Source organism: Salmo salar, chromosome ssa12 (assembly GCF_905237065.1).
Source record: "Salmo salar chromosome ssa12, Ssal_v3.1, whole genome shotgun sequence".
NCBI lineage: Eukaryota > Metazoa > Chordata > Actinopteri > Salmoniformes > Salmonidae > Salmo > Salmo salar.
Window position 1 is genome coordinate 12,470,695 of NC_059453.1, and position 14,079 is coordinate 12,484,773.

The 14,079-nt window shown below is 45.1% G+C and overlaps 1 protein-coding gene across 4 annotated transcripts in view; it reads left to right on the forward strand.

Annotated features, from left to right (window-relative positions):
- The window catches only part of LOC106564086 (A-kinase anchor protein 8-like), a 56,648-nt gene extending 45,579 nt beyond the window's left edge, over window positions 1-11,069 (forward strand). For all 4 annotated transcript variants that reach the window (XM_045690712.1, XM_045690715.1, XM_045690713.1 and 1 more), the window contains exons 12-13: window positions 9,797-9,892; window positions 10,006-11,069. In XM_045690712.1, coding sequence (XP_045546668.1) covers window positions 9,797-9,892; window positions 10,006-10,524 — 615 coding nt within the window. In that variant the 3' untranslated portion in view covers window positions 10,525-11,069. The remainder of the gene's footprint in view (window positions 1-9,796; window positions 9,893-10,005) is intronic.
- Window positions 11,070-14,079: the final 3,010 nt, after the last annotated feature.

Sequence of the window (14,079 nt, forward strand, 5' to 3'; positions counted from 1 at the left end):
GGCTGGATGATACCAGGTCACTACACAGCTCGGTTTATATTGACTGTAGGGCTGGATGATACCAGGTCAGTACACTACACAGCTCAGTTTATATTGACTGTAGGGGCTGGATGATACCAGGTCACTACACAGCTCAGTTTATATTGACTGTAGGGCTGGATGATACCAGGTCACTACACAGCTCAGTTTATATTGACTGTAGGGCTGGATGATACCAGGTCACTACACAGCTCAGTTTATATTGACTGTAGGGGCTGGATGATACCAGGTCACTACACAGCTCGGTTTATATTGACTGTAGGGCTGGATGATACCAGGTCACTACACAGCTCGGGTTATATTGACTGTAGGGCTGGATGATACCAGGTCACTACACAGCTCGGGTTATATTGACTGTAGGGCTGGATGATACCAGGTCACTACACAGCTCGGTTTATATTGACTGTAGGGCTGGATGATACCAGGTCACTACACAGCTCGGTTTATATTGACTGTAGGGCTGGATGATACCAGGTCACTACACAGCTCAGTTTATATTGACTGTAGGGGCTGGATGATACCAGGTCACTACACAGCTCAGTTTATATTGACTGTAGGGGCTGGATGATACCAGGTCAGTACACTACACAGCTCAGTTTATATTGACTGTAGGGCTGGATGATACCAGGTCACTACACAGCTCAGTTTATATTGACTGTAGGGCTGGATGATACCAGGTCACTACACAGCTCAGTTTATATTGACTGTAGGGCTGGATGATACCAGGTCACTACACAGCTCAGTTTATATTGACTGTAGGGCTGGATGATACCAGGTCACTACACAGCTCAGTTTATATTGACTGTAGGGCTGGATGATACCAGGTCAGGTCACTACACAGCTCAGTTTATATTGACTGTAGGGCTGGATGATACCAGGTCACTACACTACACAGCTCAGTTTATATTGACTGTAGGGCTGGATGATACCAGGTCACTACACAGCTCAGTTTATATTGACTGTAGGGCTGGATGATACCAGGTCAGTACACTACACAGCTCAGTTTATATTGACTGTAGGGGCTGGATGATACCAGGTCACTACACAGCTCAGTTTATATTGACTGTAGGGCTGGATGATACCAGGTCACTACACAGCTCAGTTTATATTGACTGTAGGGCTGGATGATACCAGGTCACTACACAGCTCAGTTTATATTGACTGTAGGGCTGGATGATACCAGGTCACTACACAGCTCGGTTTATATTGACTGTAGGGGCTGGATGATACCAGGTCACTACACAGCTCAGTTTATATTGACTGTAGGGGCTGGATGATACCAGGTCACTACACAGCTCAGTTTATATTGACTGTAGGGCTGGATGATACCAGGTCACACTACACAGCTCGGTTTATATTGACTGTAGGGCTGGATGATACCAGTTCACTACACAGCTCAGTTTATATTGACTGTAGGGCTGGATGATACCAGGTCACTACACAGCTCAGTTTATATTGACTGTAGGGCTGGATGATACCAGGTCACTACACAGCTCAGTTTATATTGACTGTAGGGCTGGATGATACCAGGTCACTACACAGCTCAGTTTATATTGACTGTAGGGCTGGATGATACCAGGTCACTACACAGCTCAGTTTATATTGACTGTAGGGCTGGATGATACCAGGTCACTACACAGCTCAGTTTATATTGACTGTAGGGCTGGATGATACCAGGTCACTACACAGCTCAGTTTATATTGACTGTAGGGGCTGGATGATACCAGGTCACTACACAGCTCAGTTTATATTGACTGTAGGGCTTGATGATACCAGGTCAGTACACAGCTCAGTTTATATTGACTGTAGGGCTGGATGATACCAGGTCACTACACAGCTCAGTTTATATTGACTGTAGGGCTGGATGATACCAGGTCACTACACAGCTCAGTTTATATTAACTGTAGGGCTGGATGATACCAGGTCACTACACAGCTCAGTTTATATTGACTGTAGGGCTGGATGATACCAGGTCACTACACAGCTCAGTTTATATTGACTGTAGGGGCTGGATGATACCAGGTCACTACACAGCTCAGTTTATATTGACTGTAGGGCTGGATGATACCAGGTCACTACACAGCTCAGTTTATATTGACTGTAGGGCTGGATGATACCAGGTCAGTACACTACACAGCTCAGTTTATATTGACTGTAGGGCTGGATGATACCAGGTCACTACACAGCTCAGTTTATATTGACTGTAGGGCTGGATGATACCAGGTCACTACACAGCTCAGTTTATATTGACTGTAGGGCTGGATGATACCAGGTCACTACACAGCTCAGTTTATATTGACTGTAGGGCTGGATGATACCAGGTCACTACACAGCTCAGTTTATATTGACTGTAGGGGCTGGATGATACCAGGTCACTACACAGCTCAGTTTATATTGACTGTAGGGCTGGATGATACCAGGTCACTACACAGCTCAGTTTATATTGACTGTAGGGCTGGATGATACCAGGTCACTACACAGCTCAGTTTATATTGACTGTAGGGCTGGATGATACCAGGTCACTACACAGCTCAGTTTATATTAACTGTAGGGCTGGATGATACCAGGTCACTACACAGCTCAGTTTATATTGACTGTAGGGCTGGATGATACCAGGTCACTACACAGCTCAGTTTATATTGACTGTAGGGCTGGATGATACCAGGTCACTACACAGCTCAGTTTATATTGACTGTAGGGGCTGGATGATACCAGGTCAGTACACAGCTCAGTTTATATTGACTGTAGGGCTGGATGATACCAGGCCAGTACACAGCTCAGTTTATATTGACTGTAGGGCTGGATGATACCAGGTCAGTACACTACACAGCTCAGTTTATATTGACTGTAGGGGCTGGATGATACCAGGTCACTACACAGCTCAGTTTATATTGACTGTAGGGGCTGGATGATACCAGGTCAGTACACAGCTCAGTTTATATTGACTGTAGGGCTGGATGATACAAGGTCAGTACACTACACAGATCAGTTTATATTGACTGTAGGGGCTGGATGATACCAGGTCACTACACAGCTCAGTTTATATTGACTGTAGGGGCTGGATGATACCAGGTCACTACACAGCTCAGTTTATATTGACTGTAGGGGCTGGATGATCCCAGGTCACTACACAGCTCAGTTTATATTGACTGTAGGGGCTGGATGATACCAGGTCACTACACAGCTCAGTTTATATTGACTGTAGGGCTGGATGATACCAGGTCACTACACAGCTCAGTTTATATTGACTGTAGGGCTGGATGATACCAGGTCACTACACAGCTCAGTTTATATTGACTGTAGGGCTGGATGATACCAGGTCACTACACAGCTCAGTTTATATTGACTGTATGGCTGGATGATACCAGGTCACTACACAGCTCAGTTTATATTGACTGTAGGGGCTGGATGATACCAGGTCACTACACAGCTCAGTTTATATTGACTGTAGGGCTTGATGATACCAGGTCAGTACACAGCTCAGTTTATATTGACTGTAGGGCTGGATGATACCAGGTCACTACACAGCTCAGTTTATATTGACTGTAGGGCTGGATGATACCAGGTCACTACACAGCTCAGTTTATATTGACTGTAGGGCTGGATGATACCAGGTCACTACACAGCTCAGTTTATATTGACTGTAGGGCTGGATGATACCAGGTCACTACACAGCTCAGTTTATATTGACTGTAGGGCTGGATGATACCAGGTCACTACACAGCTCAGTTTATATTGACTGTAGGGCTGGATGATACCAGGTCACTACACAGCTCAGTTTATATTGACTGTAGGGCTGGATGATACCAGGTCACTACACAGCTCAGTTTATATTGACTGTAGGGGCTGGATGATACCAGGTCACTACACAGCTCGGTTTATATTGACTGTAGGGCTGGATGATACCAGGTCACTACACAGCTCGGTTTATATTGACTGTAGGGCTGGATGATACCAGGTCAGTACACTACACAGCTCAGTTTATATTGACTGTAGGGGCTGGATGATACCAGGTCACTACACAGCTCAGTTTATATTGACTGTAGGGGCTGGATGATACCAGGTCACTACACAGCTCAGTTTATATTGACTGTAGGGGCTGGATGATACCAGGTCACTACACAGCTCAGTTTATATTGACTGTAGGGCTGGATGATACCAGGTCACTACACTACACAGCTCAGTTTATATTGACTGTAGGGCTGGATGATACCAGGTCACTACACTACACAGCTCAGTTTATATTGACTGTAGGGCTGGATGATACCAGGTCACTACACTACACAGCTCAGTTTATATTGACTGTAGGGCTGGATGATACCAGGTCACTACACTACACAGCTCAGTTTATATTGACTGTAGGGCTGGATGATACCAGGTCACTACACTACACAGCTCAGTTTATATTGACTGTAGGGGCTGGATGATACCAGGTCACTACACAGCTCAGTTTATATTGACTGTAGGGCTGGATGATACCAGGTCACTACACAGCTCAGTTTATATAGACTGTAGGGCTGGATGATACCAGGTCACTACACAGCTCAGTTTATATTGACTGTAGGGCTGGATGATACCAGGTCACTACACAGCTCGGTTTATATTGACTGTAGGGCTGGATGATACCAGGTCACTACACAGCTCAGTTTATATTGACTGTAGGGGCTGGATGATACCAGGTCACTACACAGCTCAGTTTATATTGACTGTAGGGCTGGATGATACCAGGTCAGTACACTACACAGCTCGGTTTATATTGACTGTAGGGCTGGATGATACCAGTTCACTACACAGCTCAGTTTATATTGACTGTAGGGCTGGATGATACCAGGTCACTACACAGCTCAGTTTATATTGACTGTAGGGCTGGATGATACCAGGTCACTACACAGCTCAGTTTATATTGACTGTAGGGGCTGGATGATACCAGGTCACTACACAGCTCAGTTTATATTGACTGTAGGGCTGGATGATACCAGGTCACTACACAGCTCAGTTTATATTGACTGTAGGGCTGGATGATACCAGGTCACTACACAGCTCAGTTTATATTGACTGTAGGGCTGGATGATACCAGGTCACTACACAGCTCAGTTTATATTGACTGTAGGGGCTGGATGATACCAGGTCACTACACAGCTCAGTTTATATTGACTGTAGTGCTTGATGATACCAGGTCAGTACACAGCTCAGTTTATATTGACTGTAGGGCTGGATGATACCAGGTCACTACACAGCTCAGTTTATATTGACTGTAGGGCTGGATGATACCAGGTCACTACACAGCTCAGTTTATATTGACTGTAGGGCTGGATGATACCAGGTCACTACACAGCTCAGTTTATATTGACTGTAGGGCTGGATGATACCAGGTCACTACACAGCTCAGTTTATATTGACTGTAGTGCTGGATGATACCAGGTCACTACACAGCTCAGTTTATATTGACTGTAGGGGCTGGATGATACCAGGTCAGTACACAGCTCAGTTTATATTGACTGTAGGGCTGGATGATACCAGGTCAGTACACAGCTCAGTTTATATTGACTGTAGGGCTGGATGATACCAGGTCAGTACACTACACAGCTCAGTTTATATTGACTGTAGGGCTGGATGATACCAGGTCACTACACAGCTCAGTTTATATTGACTGTAGGGCTGGATGATACCAGGTCACTACACAGCTCAGTTTATATTGACTGTAGGGCTGGATGATACCAGGTCACTACACAGCTCAGTTTATATTGACTGTAGGGCTGGATGATACCAGGTCACTACACAGCTCAGTTTATATTGACTGTAGGGGCTGGATGATACCAGGTCACTACACAGCTCAGTTTATATTGACTGTAGGGCTTGATGATACCAGGTCAGTACACAGCTCAGTTTATATTGACTGTAGGGGCTGGATGATACCAGGTCACTACACAGCTCGGTTTATATTGACTGTAGGGCTGGATGATACCAGGTCACTACACAGCTCAGTTTATATTGACTGTAGGGCTGGATGATACCAGGTCACTACACAGCTCAGTTTATATTGACTGTAGGGCTGGATGATACCAGGTCACTACACAGCTCAGTTTATATTGACTGTAGGGGCTGGATGATACCAGGTCACTACACAGCTCAGTTTATATTGACTGTAGGGGCTGGATGATACCAGGTCAGTACACAGCTCAGTTTATATTGACTGTAGGGCTGGATGATACCAGGTCAGTACACAGCTCAGTTTATATTGACTGTAGGGCTGGATGATACCAGGTCAGTACACTACACAGCTCAGTTTATATTGACTGTAGGGGCTGGATGATACCAGGTCACTACACAGCTCAGTTTATATTGACTGTAGGGGCTGGATGATACCAGGTCAGTACACAGCTCAGTTTATTTTGACTGTAGGGCTGGATGATACAAGGTCAGTACACTACACAGATCAGTTTATATTGACTGTAGGGGCTGGATGATACCAGGTCACTACACAGCTCAGTTTATATTGACTGTAGGGGCTGGATGATACCAGGTCACTACACAGCTCAGTTTATATTGACTGTAGGGGCTGGATGATCCCAGGTCACTACACAGCTCAGTTTATATTGACTGTAGGGGCTGGATGATACCAGGTCACTACACAGCTCAGTTTATATTGACTGTAGGGCTGGATGATACCAGGTCACTACACAGCTCAGTTTATATTGACTGTAGGGCTGGATGATACCAGGTCACTACACAGCTCAGTTTATATTGACTGTAGGGCTGGATGATACCAGGTCACTACACAGCTCAGTTTATATTGACTGTATGGCTGGATGATACCAGGTCACTACACAGCTCAGTTTATATTGACTGTAGGGGCTGGATGATACCAGGTCACTACACAGCTCAGTTTATATTGACTGTAGGGCTTGATGATACCAGGTCAGTACACAGCTCAGTTTATATTGACTGTAGGGCTGGATGATACCAGGTCAGTACACAGCTCAGTTTATATTGACTGTAGGGCTGGATGATACCAGGTCACTACACAGCTCAGTTTATATTGACTGTAGGGCTGGATGATACCAGGTCACTACACAGCTCAGTTTATATTGACTGTAGGGCTGGATGATACCAGGTCACTACACAGCTCAGTTTATATTGACTGTAGGGCTGGATGATACCAGGTCACTACACAGCTCAGTTTATATTGACTGTAGGGCTGGATGATACCAGGTCACTACACAGCTCAGTTTATATTGACTGTAGGGCTGGATGATACCAGGTCACTACACAGCTCAGTTTATATTGACTGTAGGGGCTGGATGATACCAGGTCAGTACACAGCTTGGTTTATATTGACTGTAGGGCTGGATGATACCAGGTCACTACACAGCTCGGTTTATATTGACTGTAGGGCTGGATGATACCAGGTCAGTACACTACACAGCTCAGTTTATATTGACTGTAGGGGCTGGATGATACCAGGTCACTACACAGCTCAGTTTATATTGACTGTAGGGGCTGGATGATACCAGGTCAGTACACAGCTCAGTTTATATTGACTGTAGGGGCTGGATGATACCAGGTCACTACACAGCTCAGTTTATATTGACTGTAGGGCTGGATGATACCAGGTCACTACACTACACAGCTCAGTTTATATTGACTGTAGGGCTGGATGATACCAGGTCACTACACTACACAGCTCAGTTTATATTGACTGTAGGGCTGGATGATACCAGGTCACTACACTACACAGCTCAGTTTATATTGACTGTAGGGCTGGATGATACCAGGTCACTACACTACACAGCTCAGTTTATATTGACTGTAGGGCTGGATGATACCAGGTCACTACACTACAAAGCTCAGTTTATATTGACTGTAGGGCTGGATGATACCAGGTCACTACACTACACAGCTCAGTTTATATTGACTGTAGGGCTGGATGATACCAGGTCACTACACTACACAGCTCAGTTTATATTGACTGTAGGGCTGGATGATACCAGGTCACTACACTACACAGCTCAGTTTATATTGACTGTAGGGCTGGATGATACCAGGTCACTACACTACACAGCTCAGTTTATATTGACTGTAGGGCTGGATGATACCAGGTCAGTACACTACACAACTCAGTTATATTGACTGTAGGGCTGGATGGTACCAGGTCACTACACAGCTCAGTTTATATTGACTGTAGGGCTGGATGGTACCAGGTCACTACACAGCTCAGTTTATATTGACTGTAGGGCTGGATGATACCAGGTCAGTACACTACACAGCTCAGTTTATATTGACTGTAGGGCTGGATGATACCAGGTCACTACACAGCTCAGTTTATATTGACTGTAGGAGCTGGATGATACCAGGTCAGTACACTACACAGCTCAGTTTATATTGACTGTAGGGCTGGATGATACCAGGTCACTACACAGCTCAGTTTATATTGACTGTAGGGCTGGATGATACCAGGTCACTACACAGCTCAGTTTATATTGACTGTAGGGCTGGATGATACCAGGTCACTACACAGCTCGGTTTATATTGACTGTAGGGCTGGATGATACCAGGTCACTACACACCTCAGTTTATATTGACTGTAGGGGCTGGATGATACCAGGTCACTACACAGCTCGGTTTATATTGACTGTAGGGCTGGATGATACCAGGTCACTACACAGCTCAGTTTATATTGACTGTAGGGCTGGATGATACCAGGTCACTACACAGCTCAGTTTATATTGACTGTAGGGCTGGATGATACCAGGTCACTACACAGCTCAGTTTATATTGACTGTAGGGCTGGATGATACCAGGTCAGTACACTACACAGCTCAGTTTATATTGACTGTAGGGCTGGATGATACCAGGTCAGTACACTACACAGCTCAGTTTATATTGACTGTAGGGCTGAATGATACCAGGTCACTACACAGCTCAGTTTATATTGACTGTAGGGCTGGATGATACCAGGTCACTACACAGCTCAGTTTATATTGACTGTAGGGCTGGATGATACCAGGTCACTACACAGCTCAGTTTATATTGACTGTAGGGCTGGATGATACCAGGTCAGTACACTACACAGCTCAGTTTATATTGACTGTAGGGCTGGATGATACCAGGTCAGTACACTACACAGCTCAGTTTATATTGACTGTAGGGCTGGATGATACCAGGTCAGTACACTACACAGCTCAGTTTATATTGACTGTAGGGGCTGGATGATACCAGCATCGCGATACTCGTTACTATCGTGGCAAAGAATGGAAAAAACACGATTTATAGTCTTCAGGAACTCAGCCCTAATGATGATAAACATTATGTTGTCATCCAGAGTCACATTTATCTTCATCTTCCAAGCTACTGCAGGTTTATCAAGGACCAAACAGTGATTGGTTAATCACCTAGTTGATCGGTCAACTGATTGGTTGATCATTAAAAGTAGAACGCTGCTCCAGCAGGTCATAATCGAGGATAAAACACCATTGTGGTCCTTTTTGGCAACTAGATGACAGGTGTTCTCCAGCTAACTAGACACCTCGGCTCATGTCTCAAAACGCATATGTCCATCCTCTCTGCAGTAGCATGCTCACAGTGGGTAATCAGGCCTACATAAACCCTGCTTGGTTGAGATTGGCAGGGAGCATGGATAGTTGGATACAGAAGATTTGGAGGAACAAGCACTTTTTTAATTTTATTTTTTGCCATACCCTCCCTGACTTTTTCCCTACTGACCCCTGTGTGACCTTTGCCTCCTGCGTGACCCCAGGGTATGATGGAGCAGTCTAAGAGGGCCAGTCTGTCAGTGGCTCGCAGCATCCTCAACCACAAAATCATCGGAAAGAAGCTGGAGAGTTACCTCAAGGTACACACACACACATGCCTATCTCTCACAGAACCCCCCCCTAGAAACACTGACTCTCTGTGCCTCACGCACTCACTCTCTGACCCTGCCCTTCCCCTCTCTCCTCTCTGCAGGGTGAGAACCCCTTCCTCGGTAACCAGGATGACCAGGACCCAGAGGACTCAATGATTATGGAGGTGTCAGAGGCTGAGCTGACCAATGAGAGCCTGGCGGAGACCAAGGAAGAGGCGGGGCCAGAGACATCGCAGACGGCCACCGGGGCTGATGTGGTAGAGGAGGAGAAGATGGAGGAGGGAGGAGTGGCGGTAGCAGACGGAGGGGAGAAAGAGGTGCTAGCGGGAGGAGAGGGTGAGACGCAGGGTGAGGGGGAGACGCAGGGTGAGGGGGAGACGCAGGGTGAGGGGGAGACGCAGGGTGAGGGGGAGACGCAGGGTGAGGCTGAGGGAGAGCTGGAGCAGGGAGGAGAGGAAGAGGAGGAAGGGTTTGAAGTTGGAGATGAGTTTGGAGAGGAGGATGAGGGAGTGGAAGGAGAGCTGGGAGAGGAAGAAGAGGATGAAGGAGTGGGAGGAGAGGATGAGGGTGTGGTGGTAGAGAAGAAAGACGAGGACGCTGACGTGGTCGTCATAGAGTGACCTTTACCCTCAATGACCCTTTGACCTCCCTCTGGACCAATTAATACAGCCCTCTCTCCCCTGTCCAGCCAATCCCACTCTACCCCTCCCACAAACAGCCAATCAGATTCATTTATACTTACTGTACATCCCGCCCTCCTCCATTCAGAACCAAGACTCACTAATATACTTCTGATACGTCTGTTTTCCTATATACTTTCTCTTCTGTGTAAGTAGACTTTTTTTGTTGTGCCTTTGAATCTGTCGGGCTACGTTGGGATATTTTGACCATGTTTCAGTGGGTAGAGGACCGTGAACTTAGTGTTATTGATATGACACACCCCCTACCTGGTATTACTCCTGGACACTGTCATAGCTAGATTCCTAGGAAGTCCGAGCTGATTGGTTCGTCTCTTATCGACTCCTCCCAAACGTGCAAAACTTATTTGAAATGTATTTGTTGGTGTGTTTAGATTGAAAGACGGGGCAGGATTTAGTTTTACAGATGGTTGCTGTTGTCATCCATGTTCTTTTTTGGACAGATGAGAATAAATGTTTAAAATGTTTCTGTTGGTTTGGTATCTTTGTTGAGCTGATTTCTGCTAGCCTGGTCTCAGATCTTTGTGCTCTTGACAATTCCATTGCTGTTGTCAAGACACATGACAACGAATTAGAGTCAGCATGATCGCACAAACAGACTGGCTGATGACCTTATTCTAATCTAAACCCAGATCAAGGGTCAACTTCTTCATTTACACATGGTTAAAAGGCTCAGGACAACCTTAACACTACACTGTAAATCCAATCATTCACATTGGGTGCGGCAGGATGGCTGCAGGCAGTGGTTAGAGCATTGGGCCAGTAACCCGGAAGGTTGCTGGATCGAATCCCCGAGCTGACAAGGTAAAAATCAGTCGTTCTGCCAGGCAGTTAACCCACTGTTCCCCGGGCGCCGACGACGTCGATTTAAGGAAGCCCCCCCACACCCCTCTGATTGATGGGTTGGGTTAAATGCGGAAGACATATTCCATTTGAATACGTTCAGTTGTATAACTGACTAGGTATCCCCCTTTCCCTGATCAAAGTAGTATGTTGTTTAAAAGGGCGTTCGGCAGTTACTACATAGATTTTTGGACTTCTAAATGAACCTGTACCCACTAATACATGAAGAACACAACTTCTAAATGAACCTGTACCCACTAATACATAAAGAACATAACTAAATGAACCTGTACCATTAATACATAAAGAACAACTTCTAAACACCTCCATGAGCTTTTAGTTCAGTTGTCATTCCTTATCAGAACCCAAAATATAAGCTTGTTTTACTCCAATGTTTAAAACTATAATTTTGATATCATGGATGGTCAGTCCTTGCATCCATAGCTCTATGAATTTGAGTGGTTATATTTCTGCAGTCCCATCCCTTGGCTTTTTACTGAAACAGGAGCAGGCTTTGTCATTTCTGCTACTTTAAGGTATTGTCTTAATGTAACACTGCATTCTGCATAATGCAATCTTGTTGACCGTGACGACCATGAGTCAACTAAAAGGAAGGAACAAGTGGGCTGTATGCATCAAGTGTAATATACTGAACAAAAATATAAATGCAACATGCAACGATTTCAAAGATTTTATTGAGGTACAGTTCATATAAGGAAATCAGTGAATTTAAATAAATCCATAGATTAGGGCCGAATGAATTTCACATGACTGGGAATACAGATATGCATCTGTTGGTCACAGATACCTTAAAAGAAAGGTAGGGGTGTAGATCAGAAAACCAGTCCGTATCTGGTGTGACCTCCATTTGCCTCCTGCAACGCAACACATCTCCTTCACATTGAGTTGATCAGGCTGTTGATTGTGGCCTGAGGAGTGTTGTCCCACTCCTCTTCAATGGCTGTGCGAAGTTTCTGGATATTGGCGGGAACTGGAACACGCTGTTGCACATGTCGATACAGAGCATCCCAAACATGCTCAATGGGTGACATGTCTGGTGAATATGAAGGCCATGGAAGAACTTAAACATTTTCAGCTTCCGGGAACTGTGAACAGATTCTTGCGACACGGGCCTTGCATTATGCTGAAACATGAGGTGATGGCAGCGGATGAATGGCACGACAATGGACCACAGGATCTCGTCACGGTATCTCTGCATACAAATTTCCATCGATAAAATGCAATTGTGTTCGTTGTCCATAGCTTATGCCAGCCCATACCATAACCCCACTTCCACCATGGGGGGGGTCTTTTTACAACTTTGACATTAAAAAAAGGAGATACCTAGTCAGTTGTACAACTGAATGCCTTCAACTGAAATGTGTGGTGTTGTTACAAAACTGCACATTTAGAGTGGCCTTTTATTGTCCCCAGCACAAGGTGCATCTGTGTAATGATGATGCTGTTTAATCAGCTTCTTGATATGCCACACCTGTCAGGTGGATGGATTATCTTGGCAAAGGAGAAATGCTCACTAACAGGGATGTAAACAAATTTGTGCACAAAACTTAAGAGATTTAAGCTTTTTGTGCTTATGGAACATTTCTGGGATCTTTTATTTCAGCTCAGGAAACATAGGACCAACAATTTACATGTTGGGTTTCTATTTTTGTTCAATGTTGGATCAGACACCGCCTGTCCCTATAATTTTGATCTGAAAGACCTGAACTCAGGATTGATACTACCAAAGATTGTCTATTATATTGACAAGATATTTGAGTGACCGCTTTAACAATGGAAATACATGTCCTCAAAGATAGAAGACAGGTGGGAGAAGTTGAGATCAGGTAGGAAGGTAAAGGGGGATACCTAGTCAATTGCACAACTGAATGCATTCAACCGAAATGTGTCTTCAGCATTTAACCCAACCCCTCTGAATCAGAGATGTGTGGGGACTTGCCTTGATCGACATCCACGTCCCGGGAGTAGTTGTTGTTGTGGTTAACCGTCTTGCTCATCGGCAGAGCGGCTGATTTTTCCACTTTGCCGGCTCTGGGACTCAAACCAGCGACATTTTGGTTGCTGGCCCAACCCTCTTAGCCAATGTCAGGGCAGATAAATGTGTGAACAACAGTCCATAGAGATAGATAGCAGATTCATCATTGTATCTGTGCCATTATAGTGTATGCGAGGGCATGGGCGGCGCCATTGAGGCTATCTCCATTATGAAGTAGTTATTTTTTTGTTCTTCAATAGAGGACCGCTCCCAACTCATAGGAATCACCACCCAGTTGGCTACTTGAAATGGTGGAAGCCCTCAATGGCAATGCTAAAACGGTTTATATCCATGATGAATAGGTCCCGTGTGGCTCAGTTGGTAGAGCATGGTGTTTGCAACGCCAGGGTTGTGGGTTCGATTCCCACGGGGGACCAGTACGGAGAAAAAAATGTATGAAATGTATGCATTCATTACTATAAGTTGCTCTGGATAAGAGCGTCTGCTAAATGACTAAAATGTAAATGAGTCTATCACTATGACAACAGGCACAACTCCAATAAAAATGTTTTGCCATGTGCGTCCATATCAGTACATTCATGAACAATTTAACCAAACTTCAAACTTCTATTTGATCA